Here is an 18,232-nt window from a genome sequence, read left to right as displayed (position 1 = left end):
TGAGTAGAATTTTCCAGTCAAAGAAGAAAGATCATGCCCGGCAGAGGAAACACCAGAATAGAGGCACAGAGTATCGATCTCAGGATGCCTGAGTTGCTGGATGCCCAAGAATTGGGAGAAATGTTTCCTCCAAAAACATCAGCCAACATTCATCAAGCATGTACAGAGAACAACTGCTGCCTCAGATGGGAATGAATACTTCAGAAAAGTGGCAAGCCTTTCTCTGGGTTTCCTTTAAGAAACTGTTTATTGTTGTCTTCCATCAACAATATGCCCTGCATAACCTCATCCTTCATCCACTGTACCTAAGTGGAAACTCATTTCTCGTGAAAGGCACAATTCCAGGGCTGTTTCTCTCATTGAGTATGCCTGATGTCATCATAGACCCTGATGTTTCTGGAATGTGGCGCGTGTGTGTGCGTCCGCTGTGTATGCGTGTGAGTGTGTCGGCATGAGGTTTAAATGTTTGCTGGTCTGCTATTTGAGCAAAGAACTTCATCTGCTTGAAGCTCCAAAGGGAAGACAGCCATACAGCAAAGCCTCCACACTTGTTGACATCCACGTGTCCTTTCAGTAGGTAAAGAAATAGGACAATTTGGAGTTGATAGAGTTAACTTTCCTATCCTTGGAATATTATCATGTGAGTGAAGGCCAAAACCAACGTAGTAGCTTGCATATTTGCCATTGGCAGCTACCACCTCTATTTCAGTCAGTGACTAACCACAATGTTTATTTCTGGAGGCCCCAGGCTGCTCTGCCTATCTCTACATTCCACTTCCATAACGTACGAGCCATATTATGACAACGGCTAGAATCAAGAGTATCATATCAAACACTCTTTCAGTGAGGTTTTGTTTTCTTTAATAAGATATCCAGATTATACTGGTATTGGGAAAATGCTTGTGCGTATTTATAGTAAGAAAGATTAGAATTTGAGCTCACTTACCAACTCCATTTCACTTCAACAAATCATTTGCTTCCACTGAGTCTCCATTTCATGATCAGTACCTGAGGGTTTAGGAGTGGAAAGTATGAAGTGACATTGATGTCTTGAGTCTAACCTTTTCATACTTGCTTTAGGTGCAGTATCAGCAAACTGGGTGAGAAAATTAGCTATGTGTCCAGGCTAGTGGGACTAAGAGAGGGGACTGCAGCACAGTTCTCAGGACAAGTGCCATCAGATCTCTGTCATTCCCACTTTGCCTTCCTTACTGGCCAGTGAACATCACATATGCCATGTACCTCCCTGACTCCACTTATGTCACCCACATTTTTGACTGTTGGTATTTGTGCTTTGTCCATAGGAACTTCCACTACATCACCATTCTCCGAGACCCAGTGTCCCGGTACTTGAGCGAGTGGAGGCATGTCCAGAGAGGGGCAACATGGAAAGCATCCCTGCATGTCTGTGACGGAAGGCCTCCAACTTCTGAAGAGCTGCCCAGCTGCTACACTGGTGATGACTGGTCTGGCTGCCCCCTCAAAGAGTTCATGGACTGTCCCTATAATCTCGCCAACAACCGCCAGGTGCGCATGCTCTCTGACCTGACCCTGGTAGGCTGCTACAACCTCTCTGTCATGCCCGAAAAGCAAAGAAACAAGGTCCTTCTGGAAAGTGCCAAATCGAATCTGAAGCACATGGCGTTCTTCGGCCTCACTGAGTTTCAGCGGAAGACCCAGTATCTGTTTGAGAAAACCTTCAACATGAACTTTATTTCGCCGTTTACCCAATATAATACCACTAGGGCCTCTAGCGTAGAGATCAATGAGGAAATCCAAAAGCGTATTGAGGGACTGAATTTTCTGGATATGGAATTGTATAGCTATGCAAAAGACCTCTTTTTGCAAAGGTATCAGTTTATGAGGCAGAAAGAGCACCAGGAGGCCAGGCGGAAGCGTCAGGAACAACGGAAATTTCTGAAGGGAAGGTTCCTTCAGACTCATTTCCAGAGCCAGGGTCAGGGCCAGGGCCAGAATCCGAGTCAGAATCCGAGTCAGAACCCAAATCCGAATGCAAATCAGAATCTGACTCAGAATCTGATTCAGAATCTGACTCAGAGTCCAAGCCAGAAGGAGAACCAAGAAAACCAGAAGCAAAGCCGAGGCCAAGAGCAGAACGATGGCAACACCAGCAATGGCACCAATGACTACATAGGCAGTGTAGAGAAATGGCGTTAGATGGCTCAAAAAGGCTTGTGCACACTTCTCCCAAAGCGCCACTGAAGAGATGGCATATCTTAAAAGATGAAAATGTCCAAACACATCCTGCTTCCTTAATTCCGGAAGTTCAAACAAGTTTAGATGTTGCCTTTACAGTTGCCTTTCAATTAAATGTTATACTGTGCGTGGGTCACACAAATCTTAATATGTAATTAAATTGTCTTTTTTTTTTTTGGTTGGACTATTTATGAAATCCAAAAGCCAAACCAGACTGACCAGAAATTGCTGTTTTTAGCTATTTTAAGAAGTTCTTAAATTAGTTATGGAGACAAACATGAAATGTGACCATTTAACTTATGGCTAAGAAATGGACTTTAAATTATTCATGATGCACTAAGACCCTATCTTGGAAGCAAATGTTTTTTCCCAGGGGTAAATATAAGTATAAACATAAAATGGCTAAAATGAAACACAAAACCTTTCATTTTCTTATGACTTTAACAAGGAATCTATTTAAATAGAACAACAACTGATGATAAATGTTACCAAACTGTAAAAATGAAAAATTCCTCTCTCAAACATGGGTAGTTTTATGTAAAAATATTGGCTTTTCAAGAACAGGACTCATATCTTATTATTTAAGAGATGTTTAAAATTTTAAACTTTTTCTAACTTTTACTGCTTAAAGGTTTTAAACAGGGTGTATCTCATATCAAACAAAACACTTTTTTTTCCAAATGGAACACCAATATAAAGATCTAATTTCCAGACACGTTCAGGGCACTGTAATTTCAACAATTCTGGAATCTTTTTGGCGCTGCTTCTCATTCATTTTAAGGCTTCTCCAAATTGTGCTCATTCCAAACTAACCCATGTATAGAATCTTTCTTCATCATCTAAATGGTGTGTTGCTGAATTTATTGTGGTATATAATCCTGAATTAAAGTCAGGACTTTCTTTCTATAGAATTGTCTTATCAATGTTTGTGTAGTGAGGTCCTTATCAAGAAACTCTTGAACAGAATAATGTGTCTAAAAATAGAACTGAACCTGAAATGTGAACTGTTATTTACTTTTTGCACATCTTTATTGTAATGTTTCCAGTTGGGCTGGCTATTTCTAGCCCATTAGTTCTTTTTCATGTTGACAGATTTGTAGAAAGTTACAAGAACCAAAAATGGCAGAATAAGCATTAGGATAGCCAGAGTTACTCAGTAACACCAAAAGCTGCACCTTGATACTTTGGGTAAACCCTTCTACCAGGTTTTTGTTTAACAAAGAACAAAAGTAAAGAGTGTTCTGCAGTGAGGTTAAGTATCAGGAACATATGAGTTAAGGAGAGTGATTTGGTAGTGTAAGTCTGTGCAAAAACGCTTTTATGGTATCAATTACGAATTGAGCAAGGTATAAAGAAGTATGTAACCTGCTATCTTGTCAAGCATCATGATTCTGGACAGTTTTCATATCATGAATTTTGCTACTCTTTTGTAAGGACTTGCACTAACCTCTTGGCTATAAATCAAACAAGGTGACTGGAAGTGACATTTATGTTTTCAAGAGGGACAAGCTTAGAAGTGTGACCATAAAGTCATATCTTGTACAATCTGCTTGTGTGTATAATCTAGTTTCATCTGTAATAATATGGCCACACGCTGAACAAGAAGCTGAGTATTCGGGTTTAAAATGGATTTTCTTGACTCTGAGCTTGTATCACTATCTCTAGCTTTTGTTTTGTCTGACAGTATTGCAGGCCTGGGAATTCTGAGACCTAAAAAACTAAAAGGAATTTTTTTAAAAAACACACCTTGAAGTCAAAGTGTTTTAGAGTAAAACTATTTTGTGTACATTGTGTTTTTAAAATAGTCTGTAGATCACTATGGTATTTCAATTTTGTTTAGTTTTAATTGAAAATGTTTGCTCTTAAAACTGATAGGTACTGTTGGAAAGCAGGATGAAGCCTGAGCCAGTGGAAAAGCTTGTTACAGAAAAAAACATTTTGTGTTATTGCTGTGGTGTGCATGGTTTGCAAAGATTAAGTGCATTTTCTCTGTCTATACTGATGATTGTATATAGGGGATGTTATAAATATACATTTTTGTCATCATAATGTAAATCTCATGATTTCATCTGTAAACATCTGTCCAATGGTGTAGCTTTACAAACCATTCACTGATTTTTGTGTAATTTAACAATAGATATGAAATAAAGTTTAAATTACAGGCTCTGAGTAATTTCATGATTTCAAGGTTTTTAGCCAGTAGACATTGTGACCTCATCAATCAGAACAGAATTCTTCTTACATTGCCTTTCATTTTTTCCTCTTGGCAGCCAGGTATGAAAATGAGATGGCCCATTCCAATCCCCCTCACTAAAATACCCTTAATTTGGGGTGGTTCCTTCTGGGAGTCATGTTTTAACTAAAACAAAGTTGTCCATGAAACACGAGCCTTGCTATGCAAATGAAATATGCATATGCTTTAATTGAAAAGTTATTAAAATATATACTTGCATATTGAAGAGCATGTAGAAAGGAAAAATAGCACTTTTTATTCTCCCCTCTATTTGCCCGGTAGAGGTTCAAGGTAAGCATTAATGTATTGGCTTTTAAAATCAAGAACACAAAAAGTACACATTCTTTGCAAAGCAATCCTTGTGGTTGTGAGTGGGGATGATTTTTCCTTGCCCCTTTCCAAAGAGACATTAGATATCAGTTCCAAGGGATTAGAGGGAAGAAAGCTACACATTTTTTGCAGGGGGGGCGGGGATGTTAAGTATCCTCAGCCTGTAAACTATTGATGCTTAGGTTTTGCCCATCAACTGTTTATTGAGCAATAATTGGGTGGCCAAAGGTCTCGATTGTATAAAGATCCCATGGCTCCTTGGGAAGAACTGTGAACAGGAACATGGAGGCCAAGAACCTGAAATATTTGAGAACTAAAGGTTGGTTCCCTTTTCCCCTGAGGACGGTAGGTACTTAAGGAGAGCAGGGTACTCTCCCTGAAGTGGAGAAAAGGTAGGAGACCTGCTAAGGAAATGAGCTATTGAGCTAGCCCAGAGAGGAGCTAGGAGAAAGAAATAACTAATTGTCTCAGTTCCTAAGACTTAATTAGAAGTTTCAATAGGAGTTATAAGCAAGTATCAGCAGTTCTACCTTTAGCTGGGTGGGCTCTAAAAATGCTGTCACACTTGGAGGGGTGGTTTTCTTCCATGCAAGGTGGGGTGGGGGCCGAAAAGAAACATAAAAACCACACAGTGGGCCTGAGACACAGAAGAGGACCACAGAGTAGTCCAGGTTGGCGATGTGCAAAGCACAGCTTTCGTGCATTGTCCTCAAAAACACTGTTCTTGACACTTGAAAGTTGGGAAGGTGGCGACTAGGGTATTCCTCCAGGGCAAGTAGCCATCAGCAGTGGGCCAGGAGTTCCTTCTCTTGTCTTCACTGTTAAACTAAGGGTATAGGTAATTTCACTTTTTACTTTACATACTTATGTTTTAATTTTTATAAGCATGTGATCAAACATACACACACACACACACACACACACATAGGCGTACACCAAGGGACTGGTGGACGTCAAGTATCTAAGACTACTGAAGAACTAATTAAACTTTTACCTATACTCACTGACACAGCATTTGGATCCCCTCAACCCTGAGAGAGATCAGGTTCTCCCCCACTCTTGGGGCCAAAGCAGTGCCGCTCAAATAGTATGTCGTCAGCAAACGTATGCTATTGGAAGGTATGTTGCTTGAATCATACCCCTCTGTTCTTTCAGGCTCTGAGGTCATTATAAACTCTGCCACATTTTCAATATTTAGGAAATTCTGATTGGCTCTTTAGTTCTGGGGTTGACCACAAAACAAGACAAAGGGCAAGACAAAAAAAGCTAACAAGAAACAAGCCATAACAACTCCCCACAAAACACACCGGCACCAGGGAAAAAACAAAAACCAAACAAAAAAAGCAAAAAAAGGAGGAAACCGGACACTGGTAACAGTCAAAGGAAAAAAAAAAACAAAGCAAAAAATCCAGCCCCAACGCAGAACTTCACAAACGAATAAACCACCCAGAAAGAAAAAAGAAATCGACACTGAAAAAAAACCAAATCACCTGGTTCTCAGGACAAATGGCACCGGAAGGACCAACGACAGCAGGAATCCAAAAACAACTGACCGAACACCAAAAGCAGCCAGGGGCCGACCTAAGTAAATACAAAATTAAAACAACAAAGCAAACCCATACCTGCCAAGAGAGACACTAAAAGCACCCAAGCCAACGCACCAAGAGGAGTAGCAGCAGAGGCCGCATACACTGAAAAACCCAAAAAAGTACCACAAAACACCCAAGAGAAAAAGCTGGTCAACCCCAGAACTAAAGAGCCAATCAGAATTTCCTAAATATTGAAAATGTGGCAGAGTTTATAATGACCTCAGAGCCTGAAAGAACAGAGGGGTATGATTCAAGCAACATACCTTCCAATAGCATACGTTTGCTGACGACATACTATTTGAGCGGCGCTGCTTTGGCCCCAAGAGTGGGGGAGAACCTGATCTTCTCTCTCAGGGTTGAGGGGATCCAAATGCTGTGTCAGTGAGTATAGGTAAAAGTTTAATTAGTTCTTCAGTAGTTTTAGATACTTGACGTCCACCAGTCCCTTGGTGTACGCCTGTGTGTGTGTGTGTGTGTGTGTGTGTGTATGTTTGATCACATGCTTATAAAAATTAAAATACATAAGTATGTAAAGTAAAAAGTGAAATTACCTATACAACTCCTACTCACCCCAAATAACTTCTATGATTATATTTCTTTCACACCTCGTCACATTCACAATCTAATATATCTCCCTCTCCCTCTCTCTCTTTCTCACACACAACCACACATACACATATAATATTTATTAAAACAATGAAACCATATTGTTCTATTGTTAATCAAATATCGTCATTGTTAATCAATTTTCTTTTTTAAAAAAAGAAAAGCTCAACCATGTATCATGGTTTCCCTCCAAAATGGGGATATAGAGGAAGGTTTATCCTAACCCTCCAAACTGATTACTGCTGATGTTATGGGTTGAGAATATGGACTCTAGATTCATGCTGCCTGAGTTTAAATCCCAGATCCACCCCTTACTAGCTTTGTGACCTTAGTCACTAACCTCTTCGTGCCTCAGTTTCCTCACCTGTAAATGGAGAAAATAAGAACTACAACTTCAAAGGGTTTTTATGGAAATTAAATGAGTTAATATTTTAAGGCACTTAGCACAGTACCTGACACAGAATAAACTTTATATGTGTTTGATAGTATTATCATTATCATTATTACTGTTATTAGCATGAAAGCTGAATGGCTACTGATTTCACATGTCTTCAGTAGGTAAAGACTGACTCTGAGATTAAGAATTGAAAATATTGGCAAGAAAATAAGCAAAAAAGATTAATAGCATATGCCCTGTTGTGACTAATTTTAAAAAAACACTTTTCTAAAAATAGGATATATTTCAAATGAAACATAAATGTATAAAGACCTATCCTGAAGTTTACTTCTGAGCTTTGAATGTAGCCAGTGACGGAAATATTCTGAAAGATCTAATCTTCAAAATGCCAAGTGAGTCACGGATGCTCTCTCCAGCGATCAAAGTGCATTATCTGACGTCCCTGGCTGACTGGGGACCTACTTTATCACATTTAGCCAAAGATGACTCACTTCCGTCCTCCCTCCTTTCCTACCCACCTCTCCACCCGACATTGCCAGCGTAGGGGCCTGCTGCTTGCCGAGATCTGAGAGGGCTCTCAAGGCCTAGCTGCCTCCCTCACAGGTCTGGCTTGGCGCTTGGAATTCCTACACGCCAAGTCTCTACCCTGGGTGAAAGCAGCATGTCCAGAAGAGCCAATTAAAATGCACATAGGCCACCTATTAAAAGTTAGCACATATTAGTTTATCAGATTAGCAATCATGGAAGGGCCTTCAGGGAAGGCAACACGAGGGCCCTGTAAATTCAGGTAGCTCACTTCACTTAAAAAAGAAAAAAAAAGAAAAAAGAAACCTTTGCATCTATCCCATTTTAATTTTTAAATTTCAGTCTTCTTGCCTTAAGGACAGGATAAGGTTCAATAATCCTCATCAAATCACATTGAGTTGTATAAATTCTATTCTCATTATACCCGGTTCAATCTTGTGACTTCACTAATGTTGGTAAGATTTAATGATGCCTAACTGGGCCTAAGAAAAGTTTAACAGTTTTTGTGACTTCAAAATGCTCTACTGGATTTCATGTGACTTATGAGGGCCTGAGAGGGATTGGCAAGTCTTAAAAGAGAGCGCTATACCATAGCTTCATAGGAACTAAGCAGCCAGCTAGAGCCAATCCTAACCAACCTTTTCTTGGATTCATCTGAAACATGAAAGAGTGTTTTTTTCCTCAGGCCCAAAGGAGACCTTCTGTCCCTAAGACTACTTAGAGCAGGATTACGTGTCCATCAAGACTGTTGAGATTACACGAAAAAGACTTTACGAATTTGGTCCAAGAGGCAGCTTCCGGCTTCACAAAGCCGAAGGGCTAGGAAGAAAGTTTAGGTAAAGAGCCTCCACACCGGGCAGTCAAGATGAATAGGATTTATCAAGGATGAGCTTGACCTGATAAACACTAACAGGCATCAGCAGTTGTCAAGTTTCCCAACCCTCCCCAGTGCCTGTTGCAGTGGAAAACATGCTTTCCCCAAACTCCTGGGGCCTTAGCAGGGTGGTCATTGCGTTCATTTCCCAGCACTCCCTCTCTAGGGTAGGTTTCTATGTTGCCCACCTGGATGGCCACCATGTCTTCTTAACTATCCTGTCTTCAGCCTCTTTTCTGACCACCGGACTCCTTTTCCTAAAGCTGGTTCTCAAAACTGAATCCATGGACCCATGGCCTCAACATCCTCCCTGATGTGTTGATTTAAAAATGCACATTCTCTGGGCCCCACTGCAGATGTTCTGAATCAGAATCTCTGGGGTGGAAAGTGAAACAGCCTTTTCAGTGAGATCCCACGTGATTCTAAGGTGCTCGTGTAAATTGGAGAGCGACTAAAAGCGTAGGTCTGATCACAGCACTGCCCTCCCCAGGAAGCATTGGGACTTGCCACTGTCTGCAGAATGAAGTCCACACTCCTCAACTGAAGGCACAAAGCTCTCCACAAGCTGACCCCCACTCTTTTTCCAGGGTCACTTTTGAATACCACCGCACTTGAACCTTTGCTTCAAGCTACAGTTCTTTACTCCTTGTCCCAGTCATGGACTTTCCACGATGAATTTGAATAGGAGTTTATCAGGTATCATTGACTCTAACAGGCCATATAGAATCTTAAATAGGCTGACTGACATCTTAAAAGAGTTTTGATGAACTCAAATAAGCCTTGGTGAGTGAAAAGTAAGTGGCAACCAAGTAGATCAGGTAAGAGTTTTCAACCCCGAACATGTCCATATAGAGCAGAGGAAGCCAACCCCAGAGAAACACAGTTCAAGCTGGTGGAAGTTCCGTGAGGTGTGGAGACTAACTGGTCATTTGGTTACATTGGAAGCTCTACTGTCATTCCCTGCTTGATAGCCTGGTGGCATAGCTTGGGCCACCATGTCACAGCTGGTAGCTAGGCCAGCCCCAAGCTCTGGGAGCAAGTGATCCTGAGTCTGGAAGCCTTTAGTTAACCAGCTCTAGCTTGCTGACCTCTTGTCCAGCTTCTGGTAGCTTGATTTTCATCTTGTAGCCTGTTCATTTGACAAACCAGAATTGAGCATTTTACTGTTGAGTTAGGGCCAGTGAAGCAGGAAGCCAGGAGGAAGGGCAGAGAATGCTTATCAAGAAAGTGGTCTTCGGTTATATCCCTTTCCTGGGGCCAAGAGCCCTGCTCTACCCCCCCACACCCCTCTCCCCCATGAATAAAACACCCTGGTGGAGCTGCCTGCCTTCTTGAACCTCCAAGTGTCTCGCACTCACAGAAGCTCTGTGGAGGAAGTTTTTGACAGTTCAACTTGAGGATACTTAGTAGGTCCTATTCTTGGATGAAAATTTCTGAACGTGAGGGGCTGGAGATAGTTATTACAGCCCCACTCCACTAAGGGAAACTAGTTCTTGTTCATCCAGGAGACGTCAATGCCCGCATCTGCCCATATCCTGGCCAGATAAGGAGCTTAGCTTAACAGTGCATTCCACCAGATGTGAAGCATCCAACTGACTATGATGCTGATGGTAATGATGATCTGCACCTTTTATCAGATGCCTACTGCATGTCAGGTGCTCTTCTTGGCCGTTATAGAATAACAGCAGCAGCAGCGGCTAATTTGGGTTGCAATTGTATTATAGCTCAGTGTACTAAGCACTTACATGCATCATCTCACTTAATCTTCACAAGCACCTTGTGAGGCAGGAATAATTCCTTCCCACATTTTACAGAGGAGTATGATGAGACTGAGGAGAGCTTAATTAACTTGCCTAATACTTCAGAATCAAACCTGGTTCTAAATTCAGAGCTCAATCTCTTTGCCTTATTCATTATTTAAAACATTTTATTACAGGAAGATTCAGCCCTCTACAAAAAGTAGAGAGAACAGCACCACGAACCCAGATTTTCCCAACACTCAGCTTTAGTAGTTAGCAACCCAGCCAATCTTGTTTAATCTATGTCCTCACTGATTTTCCCTGCAATCTGTGATATATTGAAGCAACTCCCAGACATTATTTGTACATATTTTGTTAAGTATGTATCTCTAAAAGGAGCTTTATTTCATTTTTCTGAAAACATTGGCCCGTAAGCTTTATTATCTCCCCATTATACAAAAAAGTAAATTGAGGTTCATAGACGATTGTCTCGGGTCACATAACTAGTAAGTGACAGGTCTGTGTTCTGTATCCAGGCCTACCTCCAAAGCCTTCACTTTGCTGGTATTCTTTTCACTGAAACTAGAGTTTTCTGCTATAACAGAAACTCCCTCCGGAACAGCAGTTGGGGATGGAGGCCCCTGAGCTCCTGATACAGCAAGGTTAGGAAACCATTTCTGGCTTCTCTAACAATTAACAGTGGGTTCTTTTCTAATTGGGAATACTCACAAAGCAACTGGCTTCCTTTGGGTCCTTTAGATTCTACCCTGCTTAGCCCTTATCCCTGGACCTGCACATAGCCAGTCCAAATTTTTGGAAAGGAATTGCCTGGTACCCTTCCCTTGGAGGGGCAGCCTGGGATCCCCTGACCCTTGAACCCAGAGACCCATAAATATTCTTCAAGTTCTCATAAAAGGAAGCAGCCAACCTTGGCCCTTGGTGTCAGGGTTTATGACCAATAATTCTGCACTTTGCTTTCTGCAGGCCTAATTTCTGGTCCAACTGTGGAGCCTTAGAGAATCATTTAAATGTTCACCAATATGGTTTTGGTCTTTCTGGTCTTATTTGGGCCCTCTGCTCTTTATAGATTGCATTTCTTATTAGAGACCATACACTGTGCTTCTATAAACTGAAGGGAGGATGTGATCTTCACACTAGGTGGGTGAAGTACATCTGGAGCAGCAAAAATTCTTTTGAAATCATCTACAAGCATTTTTTTTTTTTTTAGGATTAGGATTAAGACTTGGAATTTTTTTTTTTTATTTCAGCAAATTATGAGTGTACATATGTTTAGGTTACGTGTGTTGCCCTTGGTCCCCCCACCCCCACCGAAGTCCGTGTTTCAAATATGTCCATCCTTCAGGTAGTGCGCATTGCACTCCTATCTACAAGCATTTTTAAAGCTTCTTTTAGTTCTAACACCATAAGCAAAAACCCATGTCAAATTTCCACCCCTCTTTTCCCATTTTACAGGTTTACCTTGAAGTCCAGAGAAGGCAATTGACTTGCCTAAGGTCACACAGGGAATTAGTGGCAGAGCAGAGACCCAGTCTCAGGTCTCTCAGGGTCTGGTGTGCACAGCACTGCCCTGGTGTTTTAGTAAAATATTTTTAGCATTTCTACATTTCTTTTGCACTCTCTCTGTTCCATTGCTTCCATTGTCTATTGACTTTCAACTTAAAGCAGAATCTTTTCTGGAATGTCTATTACAATAGTGTAGTGGTCAAGAGTCCACAGGCTCTGGAGCCAGACTTTTTGGGTTCATAATCCTGATTCCATCCCTTATTAGCTGTGTAACCTGAGGTAAATGACTTCATCTCTCTGAGTCTTACTTTTCTCATTTCTCAGACTGAAATTATAATAGTATTTACCCCATGGACTATGGTAATGATTAAATGAGTTAAAGCACACAAAGCATTTTAGAATAAAGTTCTGGCGCTTGGCAATTTGACTGAATTAATAGCACCAAACATTTCTAGCACTGAAGCAATTGATTATTGTTTTGACTAATATGTATTATTCACTCAGTACATTTTAATGGAACACCTACATTGCTTTTCTTGGTAAGGTTTTACATTGCTTTCCCCCATTCATTGTATTTAATAAGTTACCCAGTAATTGAATTTGAATGCACTATAACAAAAAGAAAATTCTTCCACCTAAAATCCCTGCAGAGACAATATTTCTATCTTTTTTGCTTTACATTTTTTTCTCCTGTTCTCCTCTCATGGGGTCTTACGCTGTATTTTACACAGTGGGCATTTGGTTGGACATAGCAAATGTCCATATTATTTCATGCATTTCATTTTAATCCCTGGTGATGTATAATTAACAAAATGGCATCTTTGTAAATAAAGCATCCTTGGTGAATGTTTTTGAGTATCATTCCTAATTCTTTAGTTTGGCATTCAAGGCCCTTCATGATCTGGCCCCTGCTGACTTGCCTGTCTCATCTCTCAACACTTGCCCCTCACACTGCCAGCACCAGCCAAGAGGAGCTATTTGAGTTCTCCTGTCGTGCCATGCTCTCTCATTGCACCTCTAGACATTTTGCACATGCTGCTCTCTGCCTTACATGCTGTTCCTTATCCCTCTCACTCTGCTCTTCTCCATTGTTGTAGAATGCTCCCCCACTCAATAACACACACACACACACACACACACACACACACACACACACGCATGCACGTGCAAATGCATGGTCTTAGATTAGTTAATCCCTACTCTTCTTCATACTCTGCTTAGATGGTCCCACTTCTGGTAAGTCCTCCCTGACCCTCCCAAAAGTGGATTTAGTCCTCTCTCCTGTGTGCCCCTGTCATGGTATCAACTGCCATCCCAGCACTTACGCCAGCACAGCAAACAGTCTTTTGTGTGGCTGATTAGGATCTTGTCCTCTTTGATTAATATATACTTTCCAAAACTTGGTAGGGGTAGGTGTGTCTTTGGGACAGTTAGACTATCTGTGGCCATTTCCCTCACTCATTCTTATAGCCGCCTATTTGCCTCCCTTAGTAGGTTGTTGGCTAGGGGAAGGCAGAGATGTGGCCTGTTCTAGTCACTTCATAGATCCAGCTCCTCACACTGTGCCTTGGCAGTCATTCACTCATTTGTTCATTCATTCAGCAAATATTCACTGAGTACCTAACCTACTACATGGCAGAGTTGGTGCTCATTCTGGGTATTCAGATGTGAATAAAAGAGATATGATACCTGCTCTGGTGGAAATTTCAGTCTAGCATTGGAGACTGATGATACTCAAAACATCTTACAAGGTCGAGTAGAATGTCATACCATGCTAAAGACCACGAAGGAAATGTTAATATATACAGGAAAGTGACAGAGGGCAAGAGAGGACATATTTAGGATAATCAAGGAAGGCTACTCCAGGAGGTGACATTTAAACTGAAACATGAGGGATAATAAGTAGCTGGCCATGAAAAGAGGCATGATATCAGAGGAGAAAGGAGGCATATTTTAGGGTTAGGGTTAGGGTTAGGGTTAGGGTTAACAATATAATAGTCCCCCTTATCCACGGGGGGATAAGTTCAGAGATCCCCAGTGGACCCCTGAAACCACAGATAGTACCAAATTCTGTATACATTACGTCTTTTCAATTTGATAACGGAGATGGCTACTAAGTGACTAACGGACAGGTAGCGTCTACAGTGTGGATGCACTGAACAAACGGATGAATCACGTCCTGGGTGGGACCGAGAGGGACAGCATGAGATTTCATCACATTCCTCAGAGCCATGTGCAGTTTAAAACTTACTAATTGTTTATTTCTGGAATTTTCCATCTAATACTTTCAGACTGTAGTTAACCACAGCTACTGAAACCACAGAAAGGGAGGACTACTGTACATGTTTGTTGAATGAATTAATGAATGAGTCATGGACATTTAAATGAATTCTATTGCAAAGGGCTTTTTTCATGAAGGGTCACTCGTAATGGACTTAATCACCCCGATTTCCATGTTTTCAATCTTGCATTTCCTCTACAGGCAGTCCTGAACTATCAGCGGTCCAACATCAGTCCTTCAGCTGATGATCCCTGCGACTATGGCAGGAGCTTTCAGCAGGGGGCGCCCCGACACAGTCATTCACTCAGCGGGCTTCCCAGCAGGCCCCAAAGCACATGTCCTGGCATTCTGGCCGCTTGGCCTTGGGCAGCCTCCCAACGTAACAACTTCTCTCTGGGAGCTCTCTTCCAGCAATAAACGACCTTGTACATGACTAAATAGAGCCTTGTTCTGGCTGATTTATATGCACTTTGAAAAACTTGAGAGTAGGAGGCATGTCCTTGAAGGTGATGAAGTAGGATGTTTGTGGTCATTTCTGTAGCAGTTAGATATTAGATTCTTGGTCAGGAAGATAATCTGATGCCACTTTGAACCTCTTTTACAAAGCTTAACACATATTGCCTTAAATTTTATTTTTTGTGTGCTTGCCTTATCTCCTTTACTGAATGGTAAATATATTCTTTAGGGTAAGAGTGTGCTTTTTAGACATTATCCATCTCCCATTATTGACTTGCGCATAGAAGACCCTCAAGACGTGTGTTTGGATTAAGTTTATCCTGAGAGAAAATTGAGTAGGGCTTTTTTCATTGAATTTTATTCTTGGAAAAGCTTCACTAAGTTTAAGGGCAGCTCGTGGTATGGTGGGTTTTCTTTATGTGGGCCCATTCATAATGTGACTGTATCCATCAGGGGTTCACTGAGAGAAAGAGAACCACAAGGATGTATATCTATTTTTAAAGAGATTTGTTTCAGGAACTTGACACCACACAATTGTTGGAGCTAAACAGTCTCTGTAGGGTAGTTGTGTGGTGTCTGATGCTGAAGCTTGAAGTCCACTGGGCAGGCAGTTGGGAAGGGAAGATGGATATAAAGTAGAGGGAAGCAAGAACACGGTGGAGCCCATGGGGATGGACTAAAACTTGTGTTAATACTTGCTGCCTTGACCTTGATGTCATAGGTGCCCAGCAGAGGCCAGCACACAGTGTCACACAACTAAACACACAAACGCCTGGCCCAAAAGTTGGAGAAGCTAAAGGGATATACAGGGAAAGATGGAGCAGTTGCAGGCCCAGTCATGCCCTCACACCACAGGGTGAGCCAGCAGGTAGGTAACAAGGTGTGTGAGCTGCAAAATGGTTGCTGCTTCCCTTCTATCTTCCAAATCTCCCACAAGAATCTCTCTTGTGGACCACTCTAATCAAAATACATAGGAAAGGGAATACAGGGAAATGTAGTTCAGCCTAGCTAAGTTGACACATTACAAAGCCCACACAATGGCCTTGACTCAGCCCCACTCTTTGGAGCCTACAAACTATCAAGTGCTCCTTACTCCCTTACAGAAGACGATAGTGACCTGTTTTCATCAACACTGACTGTGTCATAGTTGCCTGTTTGACTAACTGAGCCTCCATTTACTTTGATGATAACTCCTTTTAATATGTCACATTGTCACAACCCTTAGACATGTCATTTTACTGGCTCAGTAAGGGGATTTTTTTCTTCAGTGTTTAAGCTGATTTTTGTTTGTTTATTTGTTGCTGTTGATTTTAATGAGGCCCTTTTTTGGGTCACTTTTACTGATGAAGCAAAATGTAATCCGGTTACCTGTGTCAACAGCTCTTCAGAGTTTAGATTGTGAGCACACACACACATACACACATCCAGAAAGAGAAAGATAAGCAAACACAATGGGTAAACTTTGCTAGCACTGCCTTTCGTTTCCAATTTCGTGGCTGAAAAGAGAAAAGAAGACAAGATGGTGACCGACCCATTGCAAGGCTTCAGCAGAGAGGATCTTGGCAGGCTGCCTACCAGCAGCGACTGTGCAGTTCACAGGTATGGTCACAAGATGGTGCAGTGACTGTGCATATGATGCACACTCCGGGGGATCAAGCCCCGGAAATATTCACCGTTCTTGTTTTTCCATATGGAACCTAAATATTGGGAAGATAGCAAAAGTGGAAGAGAGCCAAGGAGTTTGAGTGTTTTACCAAATATTATCCACAGTGTTTGAGAATGAAGAAAATCTATTTACATCCATACTTGGCTCTGAAATCCTGGTGAAGGGTACCGGGTATGCAATCTGTAAATCTGTCAGCTAACTATGAGTTCTTAGCTTTGTCAGTTATACTGCAAGCTACCAAACTGTGGTGCATACTGGCACTTTTTATATGACAGATTCTGTTCCCATTGGACATGCTCAGTGGGCTGTGAGGTGAAAGGGGACACAGATATTTTGTGTCCTCCTAACCACAGACTTTTCTCTCAAGGCCTGGATTATGAGGTTCATTTACTTTATGCCATGTAAGTTCTGTACAGGGTGGCAAAAAAACAGCAGTCCAAGATGGTTTAAGAGTTTCAATTCAGGTAACTTTTGATGCCTCATCTGCTTTGGGCTTAACGGAAGTTAACTATGAGCCTGTTAACAGCATGATCCCTAAAGGTAGCCATGTGACCTGTAGGGCCTGGCTAAAATTTCATACAAGATAGGCTTCGAAAGTGGTTGCAAACTATCTTTGAGTGCTTTGGAAAAGAACGCACAACTATGCAGGTAAATCCTGGCTTGGCTTTGATTTCTTCACTGGTCAAGAAAATTAGTTATACGCATACAACAGAGTGAGTAAAACCAGGTCAATTTTATTCTATTTAAAAATAAGACTTAAAGCTCTATTTTTTTAATTGTTGATTGGTTTTCTTCACAGAAACCCCTATATAAAGATTGTTTTGTTGAATATTGGACAATTTGGTTTTCTCTGATTTTGTATGACTGATCTCACACCTCCCGCCCCCTCGAAAAAAGATAGTTTCGAGATATTACAATAGATGAAGGACAAGTAACAATCTACGAGAAAATAACTATAGCATATATGACAAAGGCTTAACATCCTTAATGTACAAAGAACTCATATAAACCAGTAAGAAAAAGATAAACCAATAGCCAAATAAATATCAGTCATTAAATGAGCAATTCACAGAAAAAATATAAATGGCCAATTAACATTTGAAAAGGTGCTCAATCTCACTGGGTAATGTAGAATAGTCCCTAGGTACTGATGATGGGAAAATGTAGGTCTAAACAAAAACACAGCTTTTTTTTTTTTTTTGCCTCTCAAATAGGCCAAAAAAACACAGAAGATAGTATCTAGGGTTGTTGATGGTGTAGAGAGATACTCTCACAGACTCTTGAGAGTGAATTGGAACAGCAATTCTGGATGACAATTTGGCAGCTTCTATCAAAATTTCTAATGTCTATGCCAAGAAATTAGACTTTTAGGAATTTCTCCTATAGAAATACTCAATATGTGCCCCAATTTTTGCATACAAAGGTGTTCATCACACCATTGTTTATACTAGAAAAAATGGGAGAAATTGGAATCAGTCTAATTGTCTATCAATTAGGCCAGTAATAAATAAACTATCAATACCATAGGATATGCAGTTCTTAAAAGGAATGAGACAGAACTACATGTATTGACATGGGCCAGTCTCTATGTAGTTGAAGAAATATGTGTGTGTGTGCATGTGTGTGTGTGTATGTGTGTGTGTGTGTAAGTATACAGACATAGATCTGGAAGGACACACCCCAAACTGACAACACTAATTAGTTCTAGCTCCAGGGAGGGGATTTGGATTGTCGATGTGAAGGAACATTACCACATTTTGCTTTATATACTTCTCTCTACATTTTTCAAAAAGAG

The 18,232-nt window shown here is 41.0% G+C and overlaps 1 protein-coding gene across 2 annotated transcripts in view; it reads left to right on the top strand.

The window, feature by feature from the left end:
* Nucleotides 1-4,381, top strand: part of HS6ST2 (heparan sulfate 6-O-sulfotransferase 2) — a 282,979-nt gene extending 278,598 nt beyond the window's left edge. For both annotated transcript variants that reach the window (XM_012653285.1, XM_012653284.1), the window contains one exon: nucleotides 1,305-4,381. In XM_012653285.1, the coding sequence (XP_012508739.1) occupies nucleotides 1,305-2,178 (874 nt within the window). In that variant the 3' untranslated portion in view covers nucleotides 2,179-4,381. The remainder of the gene's footprint in view (nucleotides 1-1,304) is intronic.
* The last annotated feature ends 13,851 nt before the right edge of the window (nucleotides 4,382-18,232 follow it).

The sequence above is a fragment of the Propithecus coquereli genome, unplaced genomic scaffold (genome assembly GCF_000956105.1).
Source record: "Propithecus coquereli isolate 6110/MARCELLA unplaced genomic scaffold, Pcoq_1.0 Scaffold42, whole genome shotgun sequence".
NCBI classification, from domain to species: domain Eukaryota; kingdom Metazoa; phylum Chordata; class Mammalia; order Primates; family Indriidae; genus Propithecus; species Propithecus coquereli.
This window is presented reverse-complemented; position numbering and strand designations above follow the sequence as displayed.